The sequence below is a fragment of the Rhamphochromis longiceps genome, linkage group LG8 (genome assembly GCF_057381845.1).
Source record: "Rhamphochromis longiceps isolate RC_006_pf linkage group LG8, R_longiceps_female_GT1.1, whole genome shotgun sequence".
NCBI classification, from domain to species: Eukaryota; Metazoa; Chordata; class Actinopteri; order Cichliformes; family Cichlidae; genus Rhamphochromis; species Rhamphochromis longiceps.
Window position 1 is genome coordinate 31,434,055 of NC_140564.1, and position 18,311 is coordinate 31,452,365.

An 18,311-nucleotide genomic window follows, 5' to 3' on the forward strand; every position below is an offset into this window, starting at 1 on the left:
CTTATGCATATAACCCTATATCTAAAATTGCCCAACTCTGGAGGACTAAACATTAAATGTTTTTGCACAGACAGAAGAGGGAGGCTGCACATGCATAGCTCTGCACACAAGGGAGACAAAGACACTCCAGGGACTCGTCACTTCCAGCCTAGAGAAAATAACTTCTGTATTCATATATAATGATTTAGCCTATTTATCTATCTATAAACAATGTAGTTGTTCTTTTAGAGTAATGCAACATGAATGGAACAAAGCCTGTGAGCTGATTCAGGCAGATAACTCGAGCTTTTCCTCGTATTACACACAGAGCAAAGACCAAAGTGTGCCGAACACACCCTCCAACATTTGTCGGTCTCTCTCTCTGACATGTCATCCATAGACCATATAAAAGATGGATGTAGCCACCGTGACGCCATCAGCTGGTTTGTGTAGTCCTGTGTGGAAGCTTCAGGCTTTTCCCTGAAACCGCAGATGATGAGCTACGGTTTCATGCTTACCGCTTGGATAACTCTCCAGCTAATTGGGTTTCTGACACTAATTGTGATCAAAATTTACAAAATAAACTTAATGTTTTATTCAGTATAATCAGAAACGGGCAATTTAGCCCATGAAATCCATCTATAATGATAGACTTTTATAAACCTGCGAATCCTTTTGCAGCCTGAGCAGTCGCCCCCTGCTGGTCATTAGAAATAATGCAGGTTTGAGATACTTTCAGACCTGAAAGCTGCATCTATTTTTCATACTGTCCATCACTCAGAGTAGATATTTACTCATCCTTCTCCATCAGCTATGTGTGCCATATTTGCAGGAAGTGATGAGGTTGGAGATGCCAGATTCTAACTGTATCCTGCTGCCATAATGAATCCTCTGAGTCCGACTGAAATCTAATAAACATGCAGGGAGTATGTGGAAAATAAGAGGGCAAGCGTTAGGGGTTGCTCATCCTTGAAGGGTGTGTAGTTAAAAATAGAAGAGGACAACCTGCTCCAAAGTTACACAGGTTTGAAATTCTTGACAGCTTTTACAAAATCACATGTGTTGCAATTTCAAAACTGCTGTTTTCTCCCCGTGCACCCTGTCCAGACGTGTAGTCGCACATGCAAACAGCAGCATCTGTCCTCAGAAAGGACTTGTTTGTCTTCGCCAGGCTGGCTCAGCCGCCGAGCGCCGGCACTACGGCGCTCCTGTGCAGATTTCAGACACATTTATCCATGAGCCAGACCGACAGCGGGGACATGTGAGAAAGATTTCTTCTCCCTCATTTACAAAAACAAATAAACCATCCATCTTTCCTCCCCGCAATCGATGCTTCCATGCAATCGATAACATCAGTGTACCTAATTACTGTTTGAAGAGCGTGGCTCGCTGCATGATTGAGCTCTACAACATTTTCATTTCAGCAGAATTTGTAAGCCACTGTATCTGCGGGCTGGTAACCTACTTCAGTGCATCATTAGCTCCCACTTCAAGCTTTGCGCCCTGAGCAGTGTTGAGAAGAGAGAGAGACTTAGAGGGAGTGCAAACCTATGTATCTCTGAGCCTCACAATAAAGGAAGAAAGCTTCCTCTGAAGCACAAGCTTGGGCCAGTAGCCAGAGCTTCAAAATCTGCAGGGAGCTACAGTAGCTACAGAGCCGCTATGCTTCCATGCAGGCTAGTATAGAGGGAACATGGAGTTCTCACTGTGGCACTCAGAGCACAAGTCTTAATCATTTCTTTTTGTGTTAATGGGCCAAATACAAACCACTTATCAGTCACGAGCACAAGTAGTCCAAATACTGCAGAACTGCAAAAACAACAACAAAGGCAAAAGATTCAACAGAGATGAGTCTTCTTCTTCTTTCAGCTGTTCCCTTAAGGCGACTCTGCAGCGGATCATCTGTCTCCATCTCACCCTATTCCTAGCATCCTCCTCCGTCACATCAGTCCTCCTTCACTGTTTTCCTCCTTTGTCCAATACATCCACTATAGCTCTCTGCACACATCCAAACCACCTTAGCCTTGCCTCAGCATGAGTTGTGATATATATAATCTCATATACTCGTGTTTAATCTTGTCTCCCCTGATCAAAACGAGTAAATTAATTAGGTGTAAATGTGAACAAATTATACCAATACGAAGGAGCCAAAATATATAGTTCAATTTTTAGGTAAAGCAATGATTTGTTATTTGCTGTTGGTCATTAATGAGACTACAGGCAATAGCTGGTTAGCTTAGCATCAACCCTGTTGGCTTTAACAGAAAGAAACAGGTGTTTTCCAGGAGGATCCCTTCACAGGGAAAATGTTTTGCTCTCCTATTTTAGCCTATTTCACAGCTCAAAACACAAGAAACTCCGGCCTGTTGGTGTGTTTCTTCAAAAATGTTTACTGCAAGTCATTTTGCAACATTTTAGCTCAACTGAAGTCCGATTGATTTGACCGTTCCCAAACATCACCTTCGTTCTTCTTTCTGACCGTTCGTTGGTAAAGCATCTTTTTGATTTGACAACTGTTCTTTTCAGGTTTTATTTCGGTTTTAACAAAAACATTTCTGATATTTCCTTTAAAATATGTATGCATAATTCAGAATGAATTCATCAATCAATGATTAAAAAAATCAGAAATCATCCCTTTAATTACCATGTTCACAGAGGAGACAGGCTATTAAACAAAATGCTGCTCATTTATCCTAAAAAGTTCTGTTTTGGTATCTGTTAAAAAAAAGTCTATATATGAACTTTACCTAATTACACACTGGCTGCTGTGTTGTTTTGGAGAGCAGTGGTTTCTCGTTGCAGCCCTGCCATGCGCTCCATAGCTGCTGCTGATGGTGGACTCCCCACTGGACTCGCAAACAAGTACATCAGACTTTTACTGGCCTACAAAAATGTAACTGCTAGGTTCATCTTTAAATATGTAGCACAATTTATTAGTAAATTTAAATGGAGCTATGAACAGCCAACTTTATGATGTTTATTGGTATTTTAAGGGGAAAGCACTTATTATAGGTGTCAGCCAGTTTGCTTCACGGTGAATTGATTGGCGGAAAAAACCATCATTGACCCGAATGAAGCCTGAAGCTGGCCAATCAGTTTGTTCAACAATAAATTGACTTCCATTTACATTGAAGCCTTTCTTTGGAAGCTGCGCCGAGCTCCTTTGTGACCTTCGCGGACTCTGACCTTGCTCTTGTGAAAACCTTTGTTGGTCGACCCTTTCCGTGGAATTCCCTTCAATTGTACAGTCAGTCTAACTGTTGCCTGGTGAACTCTAAACTCTCTTTTTCCTCACCAATCGACTTGACTCACACCATTATTCCCATCCTCAAACAACACCGGATCGTTATCTCACTGATCAGAAACACCTCATTCTACTTTCACTTTAAATTTACTGTTAATCCTGCAGTTTGTCATTTTCCCCCCACAGAGAACGATATCAGTTAATTTAGGGAAAAGTATAATATGTTTTATTATTTATGCAAAAGAATAAATATATATGATATATTTAATGTATATGAAATATATATGATATGTTACATATAATATAATAATATTATACAGAATGTCCAAGTTTTTCCTGCAACTACATGTGATAAAAAATTTATTCGTAACACTGCTGACTAAATTGACCGGCCTCTGTGCTCGAGCTGCGAGCACCCTGTCAAGCTGTCACATGCCCGCTGACTGATAGCACAGCGCGGGCAACTCGGCGAGGAAATATCCTCTGGACTACATTTAGATAGTTTATGGGCTCATTACGAATCCCAGAACAAGACCACAATGATTGAGACAAATGAGCACCAGCTCTGCAATAGAAGCGTGTGCTGAAGCTGAATGCATTCATCCACCGTGTCACATGTTGGATCTAATAACGTGTGCGCATCAACATATTACCAGAGATCGTATCGACCAAACATTTAACTCAGCCTTTTACTCTTTTACTCTATCAGATTGCACAGACATACGGCCTGCAAACCAATACATGAATTACTGCTGCTCTGCTTAAGGCCTCAACCAATCAAAACAATAATAATAATAAAAAAATACAGTAAATGCTAAAAAAAAAACCCCAACCTAACGATGTGATATTTGCCTGAAGCCTTTTAACATTCAAAAGGATTGGCTCATGTTTCCATTATACTTTTAAATGCTGTAAAAGCACTGAAATCAACCAAAGTAAGCAGCTTATTTAATGCAGGAATAGATATTTATATGTTCATTAAAACCTTGCATTACATTTGTCTGGGAGCTTTACTCGTGCCACTGATAGTCACTGCAGTTTGGGAACACCACCCCCTGATTTTATACCTGGTTAATGCCTTTGTTTCACGTAATCTCCTTCTTTATCTCGCCTCTTTCTGTGTCATTATTACTGTTGAAATGCAATAAAAATAAAATATCTTGACATAAAAAGGCTTTCGGGGAGTTATTGGTGTGCTGGAAAGTGTAAGGGCGGGCAGTGGAGCTGAGGCTTCGCACACTCACTTCAGGAGATTGCTCTATTCTGCTCCTCTATTGTGGTGGTAATGAGGAAACATATCATAGGGTTTAATCAAACGAGAGAAAGCGAGGGAGGGTCGAGAGGAGTAATTGAGAGAGAGAGGGAGAATCTGCGACAGTTACTGGGGAAGGCAGAGCCACAAAACAAGACAAAGAAAGAAAATAGAGGAAGAAATGAGTTAATTGACGATGAAAGAGGGAGTGTAGTCTACCTGAGGGAGAGAGGTGGAAAGAGGTGTCAGGGGGATGCAAAGCCTCACTCATTATTTTCCAGTCCACCAGGCAGCTGATTTCTGTTTCAGCCACAGGGCTAAAGTGGCTCAGTGCCACGTCAGTGTTTCTGCCCCTCGGAGTAAAGCTGCGACATATGGCACCATTTTAAAGAGTCACACTGTACTGCTCTTTATGAAGGCTCTCTTTTTGCTTATATTTCCCAACATATCTAAAATGTGTATGCCACTGCCTAAAAGTAATTAAAGGTACAAAATTCAGCTCTTTGTGCTAAAAAAAGAATATTGATCTCTGTGAGGTGACAGTATTTCTTATTGGAAAGCTGTTTAAATGATGATAAAGAGACACAATGTGACAAATGACAAAATATCTGTGCAAAGGTTGCTTTGAGTTGTAGTTTAAGATCCAACAGCTGTGGTAGCTAGCAGCTAGGTACTTCCATATTCACTGCACAAAGTACTGTGGAATCAGGATGAGATTTGCATATAATATGCACAAAGTATATTAATGACTATAGGATTCATTCTTGCTGAATTTCAGAACTCAGTAACATCTAAAAGTTTTAAACATATTTATGCAATTTGTAATTTATCACCTACATTTTTTGGCACTCTGCATCTTTAGCCGTGTTAGTTTTCTACAGCTGACCATTTTTTGACAAGAAATGGTTAAAGGTCTGGCCCCTGTACATTTTTGCTCACAGCTTTTTCCTTCTTATCCCTGTGAGTTTTCATGGTGCAGATGCCTATAAACTTGTGGTTGGGGTACTTCAGCATGCAGCTAGCCCTACAGAAAAGAAGTGAGAGTAAAATTAGACATGAGATTAAAATTAAGGCAGCGTGGATTACAATGACTTACCAAGTTCTACTTTTGATACCAGCTTTATATTGACTTGAAGTTGAAATTTAGCCACAGTAGCTTGCACAAAATCTGCTTAAATATTCCTGAATTCTATTGGCTAAATCCACAAAGAGCAGCAAATCTCTGGTCACAACCTATACACACAGAATACTATATATACTGCAGCTCACTATACAAATGATTGTGACTTATTTCTAAGTAATTTTTCCTCCGCACTGCACTGCTACATCCCATCTACTGGCTTCCCCACCTGCCAAATTCCACTTTAACCTTCAGATGAGAGGGTGGAGTGATAAGTTATCAGCAAAAGTAAGCAAGCCTGGTTAGAAAGGTGCATCCATAAATTGACCCGGTGCAACACACAGTAACAGATTTTTTGCTATTAAATGCTAAGAAACAAAACTAACAAACAATTTTATGGAAAAACCAGTTAAACCTGAAGATACAGCAAGGAAAGGTGGGCTCAAAAGGAGAAAAAGATGCCAGGAAAATAAAAAACTGTGGAAAAATAGAAACAAGCTCTGACCCTAGAACACCAAATGGAATACAGCACGTGTGCATGCTGAAAATTAAACTGAATGAGGGGTATCTCCAGCTGTGTTCTAATGTATTTACAGCAAATACAAACACGAGCACCAGGCACAAATGGGGAAATGGGAAAATAAGAAAATAAACGGAGGAAATGAGGAACACAGAGATGGTGGTGGGGAGGGAGAGGGAGAGGGAAGGTCATTTTGTACCAGGAAATGATGGTGCGATAACAGAGAAAAAGGGAGGACAGGAAAAAACAAGAAAGGAATGAGAGGCTACCGGGAACAGATACAGTAACTGTTTGTGAGCAAAACCTGAACGAGTTACAGTGTTTATTTAGTAAGAGATGCACTGACTAAAAAAAAAATCGGTGGCACCAAAATTAAGACCTCCAATGGTGTTTCTTATTTTACGTGATACACAGTGTACTGTGGTGAATGCTCTTATTAAACATGGCTACATTTTTAATTCATGAGGTCAGCCTATGCACCAGTAGTCCCTGTGAGCCAAAAGCACAGACTTCAGACGGCTCTAATAACTCTGTTTCAGACTGGCTTTTCTAATCTTGGATTTGTATGATGTCATTGAGAGGGGTAACCCCCATAATGGTCATCTACGGCTCACCCATCTGATGTTCAAATAAACAATTTAAGAGCAGTGGCCAACCAGAGGAACGTTTGGTCAGTGGGACGAGGAAAAGGAGCAAAGATGTCCCAGTGTAAGAAAAAGAAGGATTAGTTTGAAGTGTGAATTATGCAAAGCTGCTAGATTCAAAATACTGTGGAGGAAGCTGATTGGCTGAATATTATTGATTATTTTTGAGGACAGAAAGCGATTACACCTCCTCCTGTTGAGCTTTTTGTACATTTTATACATATATTTTATCATCATCATGGGAAGTCGCCAGCAGGCTAGGCCTCTTGCAGCATAACTAAGGGAGGATTCGGGGTCACCTGATCCAGCCCTAACTATAAGCTTTATCAAAAAGGAAAGTTTGAAGCCTAATCCTAAAAGTAGAGATAGTGTCTGTGCTGAATCCAAACTGGGAGCCACAGAAGAGGGGCCTGAAAGCTGAAGGCTCTGCCTCCCATTCTACTGTTAAATACCACAAGTAAGCCTGCGGTCTGAGAGTGAAGTGCTCTAATGGAGTCATATGGTGCTATAGATCATTAAGATAAAATGGGGCCTGATTTTTCAAGACCTTGTATGTGAGGAGCAGGATTATAAATTCACTTCTGGATTTAACAGGGAGCCAATGAAGGGAAGCCAGTATAGGAGAAATCTGCTCTCTCTTTCTAGTCCCTGTCAGGACTTTTCTGCAGCATTTTAACTGAAGGCTTTTCAGGGAGTTTTTAGGACATCCTGATAATAATCAATTACAGTAGTCCAGCCTGGAAGTAATAAATGCACATACTTTTCCAACATCACACTGAGACAGGACCTTTAGAGATATTGTGCAAGTGCAAGAAAGCAGTCCTACATGTTTGTTTAATATGTGGATTTAGGGACATAGAATAACTCCAAGATTCCCCACAGTGTTACCTTAGGCCAAAGTAATGCCATCCAGATAAATATTTGTTTAGACTCCATATTTCCAAGTTTTTAAGGCCGAGTACAATAACCTCAGTTATATCTCAATTTAGAAGCAGGAAATTAGACGTCATCCAGGTTTTAAGTCTTTATAAAGTTATTACTAGTTGATTTATATCATCTGGCTTCACTCTCAGATAAAGTTGGGTGTCATCTGCATAGCAGTGGAAATGTATGCTTTGCCTTCTAATGATACTATTTAAGGGAAGCATGTATAATGTAAAAAGTAAAGTCTCTTGAGGGAATGGGGTTTGGTGCAAAAAGAAATATAAGCTAAAAGAGCAGCTTTGAATTTTAGTTCTAGATTTCATTAACTTCAGCAGATATAAATGCTTGGTCTGATCAAGGCAAACTACTGAATTAGTTTGCAATACACTTTGCAAAGAAGAAGCACGGTGAAATATCTCTTAACCCTAACCTGCATCTTTTTATGGTTACAGAGAATGATAGTTGTTGAGTTGGAATTTGAAATGGTAAAATTATAGGTAACAATGACATAAACCAGAAGAGAACAAATGCAGAGATGACCGGTCAGGAGAGGGGAGGCAAGAAAACAGAGCAGAACAGGATGGAGGTGAAAGCGAGCAGATAAAGGTGGCAGTGAGACTCAGTCTAGAGGCAGAGATTAAACTGCACGGGAGCTAAACGGAGCTGAGATAAGGAGCAGGGCAGTGAGCGGGCAGGCAGAACATTTAGAGAGTCAGAGGATGGGAGGCAGAGGCTTCAGGGTAAAAAAAAAGTCTCATTGAGAGAGAAAGAGAATAAAAGAAGCTGTGGAAAGTGGAATGCATGATTAAAAAGACAGTTCCTGGATTTCCACAAGCATAAATAAAAGAGATAATGCATGACTGGTTTTGTTGCAGTCACAAGCCCTCAGCGTGGATACTATCTGCCCTTAATAACAGGCTCGGCTTTTCATTTCAGGGTTCCCGCCAGTTCAGCAGAAGGACTTGCTCCCTCATACATTATTAATACTGCAATGCAACTTGTTGACTCGCACTAAGGGGCCCCGTGGCATGCTGATGGACCGCTCTGCAGACAAAACTATATCAACAGCATCATCATTATGAGCACCATTGGACAAGCAACCAGCTCTGATTGGATTATTTCCCCCTGTCATGTGGCCTGCAGGCCTCTGTCTGACAGGCCGAGCTCAACTTGGTTAAGCTAACAGGCTAATCTAATGCTGCTGTAGTCACACACACACACAGATGCCTCGAGGTCGGCTGTGTGTCACTCTCTTCGTCTCCAGACCACGAAACAATTAGTTGTCAAGCCCCAAGGTTCCAAGCCGGAGCATACCGGGAAGTGGCGGGCCTGGGGTTGCCTTCTGATTGGATGCCCCTGGAGATGAGGTGAATGCCAGCTGGCAACAAGCGCGAGCCAGACAGCCAGGCTCAGTCGCGCAGTATTTGAGGGACAATACAGCGCTGGCAGAGGCAGCCCGCTCACTTTCATGTGGGATGTGTGTTTGCGTATGACAGCATGTGCGTTTGTGCTATTTCAGACTGGCTTACTTTGAGCAGTTCTTTGGGAAAATCCTGGCCATCGTTCAGTCCTTCCAGGTTGCCAATGAATTGTGTGCATGACATCCTCTTGCCAATGTTCTGGAAAAAACAATAGACATTTAATATTTATTATTTCATGCTAACACACATTCCTTACCTCTTTATTTCACACAAAGTGCCTTCAACTTAATTAATGTCAATTTTTATTGTAAATGTCCCTCTGACTATGAAAAGTTATGGAGAAGCTGTCAATGCAAAAAGCATTAAATCACTGGTCAGGTGTCAAAATTATTAACGCTGCTGAGTTAGTGTTTGATGAGATAGCTTCTCATTTAAATGGTTACTTTTTAGATACTTTTCAGGCAAAGTCTCTCTGACAGTTCAGTGAATAGACCGTATTTATAGTCGTGGCCAGAGTCTTACATCCGCTCATTCTCGGGTTTAAATAATTTCTTTTGTTTCTTTCGCTCAGGGTGAAATGGTTGTACATTATACATGTTTAATGAGTTTAAAAAAAACAAGATGCACAAGTATAAACTTATTTTGTAATTTCTCTAACCCATACAGGCTCAAATATATACATACATCCCCACTAATATTTAGTTAGATGTCCCCTAATTTTTTGGCCACATGCTCGTGGTAGCCACCAATGAGCCTCAGGCATAATACTGGCTGGATATGTGTCCACTCTTCTTGGCAGACATGGTAGAGTTTGTTTAATTTGGTTGGTTGGTCAGGGTGTCACACAAAACTAGCTTTTAATCATAATCCACAGGTTTTCACTACGTTCAAGGTCCACAATCTTTGTCTTGTCTGATGATAAAGCTTTTCTCCAGAAGGCATCTGGCTTGTCCATGTGGGAAGATGTAAATTCCAGTCACTTGAAGGTGTTGAAGTTTTACATCACTTCACAGTCCATGGGGATGTAAAACTGGCTTTACTGTGGACAGTGATTAAGCCTTGGTGGTTACTGAACTCAGCAAAGTGGTGACGCGTCCTAATAACCTGTACTTAGAAACAATAATGTGAATTGATGCTCTTGGAATCTGCAGACATTTGGGAACATCTCCCAGAGACCTTCCCAACTCTGTGGTTCTCCTTATTAGTTCTCTGGACTTTCCCATTCTTTTGAGTGTTGGTCGATCCAGTGAGTGCTCTCAAACAAATCCTTTTTATTCCAGTAAAAAGAAACTACCAGTTGTAGTCAATCATGATCACTAATGAGAAGTTAACAGGCCTCGGGCTTGTCAGGTTAAAAGACATTTATAGAACCGTCATCATCATTTATTCAAAGATTTAAGTGAGTGTGTACTTCTGACTCTATGTTGATTTGGAAAAATCCAAAATAAATTAAAACTTGTGCACCCGACCTGCCAATCAAAACCAAATCCAATTATAATCACTATTAGAGGGTATTTATAGAAAAGAACCGCCAATATTAACAGGTAGAGTCGCAAAAAAGTTAACAGTTAAATTTGTTAAAATATGTAGAGACTTTCCTGATGTGCTCTTCCATGGAAGAGCCGCTCCCCGATCCTGTCACCTCGCAGCCACTTTAATTAATCATTCATCCACTGAGCTGCACTATCACACAGAAGAGCCACCAATGGCCCAGATTTCCAAAGGAAGGCTCTGATTATAAAAGCAGCAGATTAATGATGGAGAAAGGAGCTCAGCAGGCAGACCTGCAGACCCAGATGAGATGGTGATCAAACCGAGTCTTATACTAAAAAAAAACAAACTCCGCACAGCTAATCCAAAGGGCCTCTGAGGAGAACGCAGCTCTTAAACAGCTCTCTTTCTTTGTTTATCATGTGAGCACCTACACACTTGCTGCACACTTCCAGCTTCACTGAAACACACTCGAGCATTATACCTACCTGACCATGCAGATCAGTGTTAAGCAGCATCAGGGCACAGGTGAGAGTGTGAACTGCATCTAAAACGTGGAAACACTGCGTTAGCTTTCTCTGCAAAATGACTCATCTGCGATTATGAAACTAGTTTTACTGGGAACTTGCATAAATACAAGTGCATCCTTCTAATGTGGTTTTAAGGCGAACAATACTGCTTTCATATATGCTGTTAATTTTTACTAGCCTGCCACTGCAGTCATTACACAAAACAAACACCACAGGTACTACAGTTAGTCCTGTTTATGTAGTAATCATTAACTGAATAAATGCATATTAATTTACCAGCTGCTGTGAGAAATGAAATGATCTTACTTGGTTATTACACCTGCTAAATTACCTTAAAAGGACCCATTATGCTATTGATCTACTGATTTCTTCTCATTTATTTATGCTGCGACTATTTAAATCTATAGGAAGCAAAAACAAACAACAACCCATAGACACATATATACATAAATAAATTTATACCAGCATTCACCTTCTGATGGTATCACTTTTGGGTTGCAGTCCAAGTAACGCCTGGAAAAGTGTGACAGCACCCTCTCCCTCTCCTGCGTCTCCCCCATCAGCGCAAACTGCCTGAGGAAAGTCCTGCAGCACAAACACAAAGTCAGCAGATGGTTGCTAAACACCAAAATGGTTACAGATGACCTGTTTTAAACTGTTTTACCATTAAAGTGCAGTAAAATAACAGATGTAGTGTTACATTACTATTAAATTTATTAGACTCTTTTTTTTTTTTTTTTTTTTTTTAAAACACGATAGTTGTACTTCTAGCTTTAGTGTTTCCATGAAAAAAACAACATTGCAGGGAAAAACAAAGTCATTTAAAGCTTCATCATTGTTTTCAGCAACTGAAGGTACTAATTCAAGCATGAAGTAAAATAAGATTAAATATAATTGGATTTTTTATATTTTAAGTATTTTCTTTTAAACCGTAGTCATCTCATGTATTTTTGGAGTCTAATTTTAGACTTTTGTTGTCCTTTATTAGAAGTGTTGAAATTAAATAATCAAATTCTTTTTTCTTTTGTTTTTAAATCGGACGCTTTATGTTCCTGAAATTCATCATTTTCATGTTCCACCACATCACCAAAATATATTAACACATGAAAATGCTGGAATGACTGAGTCACATGCTTCTGAAGTAGATTTTGTCCTTTTGAACATTTTAATTCATTTTCTCTGATTGAAAATGATTGGTGAGTTTATTTTCTCTTACTTCATGTTTCTGAATGTTTATTACGTACTTCCTGTTTTAATTTGATAGTGTGTGTCTGCTGTGCCTTTACTGTAGTTTTACTTCCTGTTTGTCATTTGATGACCTTCGCCTGTGCCACAGTTTTTCCCAGCTGTGTTCACTTACCAGATTACCCTGTGTGTGTGTGTGTGTGTGTGTGTGTGTGTGTGTGTGTGTGTATCATAGAGTTGTCTTCATTTAGTTGTAATGTCTGTTAACCTGTGCTGGTATCGTGTCTGTTGGATTTGGTTCAAGTTTTGCCTGCAGACTCTTCAGTGAACTTTGGATAATCTATAATCAAAGGCTTTTTCTTACGCAGCCTGTCTTTGTGTTTGTATCCTGAAAGCCAAACATACAATGACGCCACACTCTCACTCAAGAAACAGAAAAATGTTCTTTAATTACATTTTTGAAATCTTAGTGTAAAATCCTCTTACATTTACTTAAATACAAAGTACAAAGTCATGTGACAATTTAAAAACTGACTTAAAATAATCCTAATGTCTTTTTTAAGTTTAAAAAATACCATACATACTTTCATATGTTCATAATATTTCCAAGAGATTTAACACCAGGATGTTCTTGCTTTTAATGTTTCAATTAAGATATTAGTCCCTGAGCCTGGAAATGATGTTTTATTGCAGGTCTGACATATTTAATATGCTTTTGTTTGTCTTGAATCAAACATTGCCTTAATATTTCAGGCAATCCAGATAGGTTAAATGAATGAGTCATTTCTGGCACATAAATTGTTATTATTGTGCCGTGTTGGGAGCAGCTAGTTATCTCCCATCATGCCTTGGGGATATGTGTGGCTGTTTAAGATGTTTATTGTTTATGGTTACATGACTCTAACTGTTCTTGTTGATGCTGCAGAATAAATTCAGCGACAGTTATTGTTGATGGAAAGAATGTAGTACCATGAGTGAGCTCAGGCGACCCTCTGAAGCACAGTGTAGTATAGCTTCAGTAAGTTCAATAAAGAGCTCCCCCTATCTGTTTGGAGTAGAACAACAGGCTCAATCTCTGTGTGGCTTCTCTGTTGTTAAGACTTCTCAGTTTGCCACATTTCTTATGCCAATTATTATTATGCAGATTAATTAAAGCAACACTATGTAAAACATTGAACTTCCTTAAAACAGGGGTGTTGAAAGATTAGAAGCTTAAATGTTAAAGAGTTAAAGTCCCAGCTTTTGTATATGTAATGTACAAGGAGTTTGTACAGAGAGTAATCTGTTTGACTTTTTTCTTGAATGGAACATTTTTACACAGTAAAAATGTTACACTGATTTTAAATCCTGTAGATTATTACTTTTTCTTGAGCAAAGTTCATAAAGAAAAAAAAACAACAAAAAACCTCACAGTATTGGTTGTTTTTCAGTTTATGCCCAGAATGAATAAATCTAATAAATAAAGATAACAAACATAAACCTCTTTAACAGCGTGCATGTTTATGCTGTCAATAGTCTTTCACTGCAATTTCACAGCTGGCCTCTAGAGAGCAGTGTTTACCAGAGGAGGGCAACCACAAAAGAAAACAAAGACATCAAATGTGCGTTTTTCTCTCTAACTGGGATCAGCATCACAGAGAGAGAAGAGGTTTACACCAATAATCAAATGCTTTGTTGATTTTAGGGGAACTCTTGGCCATTTTTCAGTAATCTAACATCAGGTGTCTCTGTCAAAGTAAAAACTGGTTTAACTGTGATTTCTTACCGCAGCGCCTGGTCCAGAGTGAGGCCTGTGAAATTGAAGAAACTCAAATACTCTTCTGCAACCATGCGACTGAAGTCATTGCTGCAAATAAGCAAACAGAGACACAGTAGAATTATACGCAGGTTTATTAGGAGAGAAAATAACCGCGGGAAGATGCAAAGAAACTACAGCGATCATTAAAACTCAGAGTGTCAGTCAAACACTCGGATGGCAGCTTTCTCAGCTCGGTGAATGGGCTCAGTTTGGGCTGTCAGTCAGTCGGCGTGCACTGGCACAGTCAGATTGAGATGCAGACCGGAGGCCAGAAACACAGAGAAGAAAAAGGGAGGAGATTCCCAGGGTGCAGCTGTCAGAAGACGAGAAAACCCTTTAATCCCAAATTCTTTCTCATCAGCACGAGCAAAGCAGCTGACAGACTGACGGGCTGATCGAGCAGCGGAGGAATGCAGATCTGCTGTAACACGGCGCTTTTTAAAGGGGAGCAGAGTAATAAATGTGCAGGAAACTGAATTTACATGGGTCACAGTTTAATGGCTTTCATTAAATAAAAATAAGATGCTGCAGGAAGGAGATTTTTACATTCATCTTACAGTATGATGACACGCAGTAACCTCTTATTGTTATTTTTGATTTTTTAGTGGCAGTAGTAATACTGTAGAGGTTGATTTTGTTGAATTATTATTAATAATTCATGATGCATATGAATATAACATAAATGCTTGGTGCATTGCATTGAACTATCTTAATTAAACTACAATGGATTAGTTTGATTGCCTTGCAGCCCAACCTTGGCCTCCAATCATGTTTGACCAGGGTATGTATGCCTTCTTCCATCTCAGGATCACTAAAATTAGACACATCCTGTCTTAGAATGATGCTGAAAAACTAGTTTATGCACTTATTACTTCTTGGCTGGACTACTGTAATTAAACATCATCATCATTATTATTAGTTTGTACTAAGAGCTCCATAAGAAGCCTTTTAGTTGATCCAAAGTGCTGCAGGTGAAGGCTGATAGAGCCTTGTGGCTGAATGCAGCAGCTTACTTCTTGCTGAGGTGACGCGCTACATCCGACTTCCTGAAGCCGTCCAAGTTGAAGAGACGTTTGGCCAGGCGTTTGGCCGCTGCCACATCGGCACGATGGCTGCCGTTGGTCAGGGTGTCACTGCTGCCCAGGCCCAGCCTGTCGCTGAGGTCCTGGTCCAGCTCGGAGTCGGTCGCTAGACGGGCCTTCTCCCTGCTAAGGGGTAAGATGGGAAGGTGGTGGTGTAAGACAAAGTGGAAAGAGTTATTAAAATCAGGTGCTGAGAAGGAAATAAAGAACATTATGGTTAACAGAAATGGTGAATAATTCAAAGGGACAGTGCAAAAAAGGATAAAAGGGGGAACAAAGAATGACGCTGATATAATAAACCCCATAAATCCAGTTTATCAATAATTTAATGATATTAATGTTTCCTGTGTAAGTAAAGAAAACGAGACCAGATAAAAGAGAGATGAAAACAGCGAGCCTGATCGGGGAAAAGCAGCAAAAAAAATGTAAAAATGTGAAATAAAATAAGAGTAAAGACACGTGATGAATCCTGAATGTGCTGGAAACAACCGAATAAACAAGCTGAGCATCACATACATCAGAACATATGCAGATCTTTAATTTTATATTCAAACACAGCATGCCGTATGATTATGTAGTTTATTAACTGCATTCAGAATCTCCTCTTTTGCCAGCTTTCCCACTTTTGTTATCACATCCTAATTAAGCCCCTTCAAAGCATTAGCCAGTTCAGAAGTGTGAAACTTATTACATCTGAATTATTCCTGTGATAATAATTTAAGCATGTTATGTCACACTGAGCTAAAAGAGAACTACTTTTCCATCCTCTGCTTAAAGATGAATGAGGTCTCTGAGTTCACTTGCCGAAAACTCAACATGACTTTGGCTTTTTTGTTTTTTGTCTGTGCCATCTAGAGCTGCGTGGCCATTCTGGTCACGCCAGAGAAAACAAAGACAGTCCAGCAGCCCAGAGATGTAATCCAAAAAGAAAGAAAGAAAGAACGAAAACACTTCCTGAATAAGGCGAGCTCTCACTTGGATCTCTCGGCATGAGGAGCGAGCCAAGAAAACCCACAGGCTTCGCTTCGCTCATTCACACATTCTCATACTGTACATGAGTCAGGCAAATCACACCAGAGCAAACAGGGATTAAAAACAGAAAGCCACAAGGGTTCAAAGGTCAACTGTGGTTTCACAAAGCACACAGAGGATCAGCCGGTAAAATGTTTACTGAGACTGAGTCTGAGGTCCTTGTGTTAGCATGCTAATTTGCAGTAAACACAGTGCAGTTTGGCAGATGGGCGCCTTTATTTTGAGTTTAAAAAAAAACAAGATAATGGAGAAGTGTGCATTTTTACTAGATTGTGATCCAAGATGAAAGTGGAAGGATGACTACAAGTGGGAGGAGTGAATGCCTTATTATTTCATTACTTTTAAAATAGAAAGAATTTCCCAAATCTGGAATAAAGTGTGTCTTTTATTATTATTTATATTACCTCTATTTTAACAGGAAGTCCAACTGAGATCTCTTTTACATTAAAGACCTAACCAAGATAGGAGCCATAAAAGCTGAAACGTCTAAAAAATGCTACAAATACAACATAAAATATTTAAATTATTTCATGTTCGAAGTGCAACCGCTCAGAGGAGCGTAGCTGGTAACTGTTGGTACTGGAAAGAGAATAAATGGGTTTATAGAGGAAAATATACCATTTGTGTTTTCTTTGAGCGGTCAGTGATGACCAGTCCACCAGATCTCTTGTTGTTTTGTAAATTCTACAGCAATGGAGTCAATAGATGTTGAGAAAATGAACAGAATCAGCCCATCGCCGTAGAAAAATGTGAAGTAGTGGCTGAAAAGTAACCCCATCTGTGGTCATAACTCAAACTTGGATCTCTGATGTGCTCTGCTCCGACCTCTAAATGTGGACAAGAATCAGTGCATATGAGGGCAGACAGGGACGGGGTCATAAAAATCACAAGAATGATCAATAGATTTGTGACACTGTGTTGGATAAAATACAGAGTGAATCTAACCCTATTGGAAAAAAAAGAAACTAGGCCACCATCTCCCAGCAAAACTGATTTTTTTACTGTTTAATTTTCCATCTGTTAACTGCAGAAATTTGTGCACCAATGCTTCAAACAGATACTCTGATGTGGCCTGCTGGTACAGGCTGCTAGAGGAAAAGTCGGGGGGTCTCTTAAATAATATGAGTTCAACAGCTGTTAAGACAATCCACTAAAAGCCAAAACATGTCAGCCTGCTGCTAGCTTTAGATACAAGGTCAGGGGATCAACAGGAATCGTGGGCATTCACGACCCGGGACCATGAATGTCCCAGAAGATGCTGAAATAGTAAAAGAAGTGATGACCTGCTGGTGGTGCTAGAGCTGAGGAAGAGTGAAGTCCTCTCTCACTAGACTTCAGACTCCACGATGTCTGAAGTGCATGTATCCACAAAACATCGAGTAATTTATGGGAAAGTTTAAATAAAAATCCAAACGTGAACCCAACAACTCAAAATCCCTACAAGAAATGGATATTACAATCTAAACCGATTTTTTAAAAAGCTAATTTAAAGCTAATTTACCAAACAAATAAGGATATTTCTTTATTTGATTGCAGCTATTTTTAATTTTTAAAAAGTCTATTTTGTATTTGTGTTAACTACAATGTTTTTTTTTCACAGCTAGATTTAGTTAACTATAATACCTTAGTCCACACCACATTTTCATATAACAGTCTCTTCACAAGGCACCAACATATTTTCATCAATACCAAAAACATCAACCGAGGTTTTAACCTCAGGAATGTCTACACCCATAAACATCCGATAAAAAGTGCAAATGTGAACCCAACAATTGAGCAACTGAAGCAAAAGTGGAAAGAAATATGTATTTTTTAACTGAAAGTTAATTAACATTTAGTTTAGATTTATTTAAACAATTAAATAAGAATGAAGTTCACTAACGGTTGAATAGATGTTTTTAAAACAAGATGCAGTGTTCTAATACTTTTTATGGCACATATAAGTAAGCCTCTCCCTGGGCCTTCAGCTTTCTTCCTGTTAAAACTGAGTTTTTTGTTTCCACTGTGCTGATATAACATCTGGGAGTCGTGACTGTTCAAAGCCTGATGGTAATGGATGTCTGGAACTTTATAGCCCTCCATGCCAGAA

The 18,311-nt window shown here is 39.5% G+C and overlaps 1 protein-coding gene across 1 annotated transcript in view; it reads right to left on the minus strand.

Moving 5' to 3' along the window:
- LOC146664052 (uncharacterized) overlaps nt 1-18,311 on the minus strand; it is an 87,737-nt gene that overhangs the window by 40,236 nt on the left and 29,190 nt on the right. Inside the window, exons 6-10 of the mRNA XM_085417062.1 lie at nt 15,122-15,316; nt 14,076-14,156; nt 11,598-11,710; nt 11,084-11,142; nt 9,213-9,302 (exon numbers count right to left, since the gene is read on the minus strand). Of these exons, the coding sequence (XP_085273188.1) occupies nt 9,213-9,302; nt 11,084-11,142; nt 11,598-11,710; nt 14,076-14,156; nt 15,122-15,316 (538 nt within the window). The remainder of the gene's footprint in view (nt 1-9,212; nt 9,303-11,083; nt 11,143-11,597; nt 11,711-14,075; nt 14,157-15,121; nt 15,317-18,311) is intronic.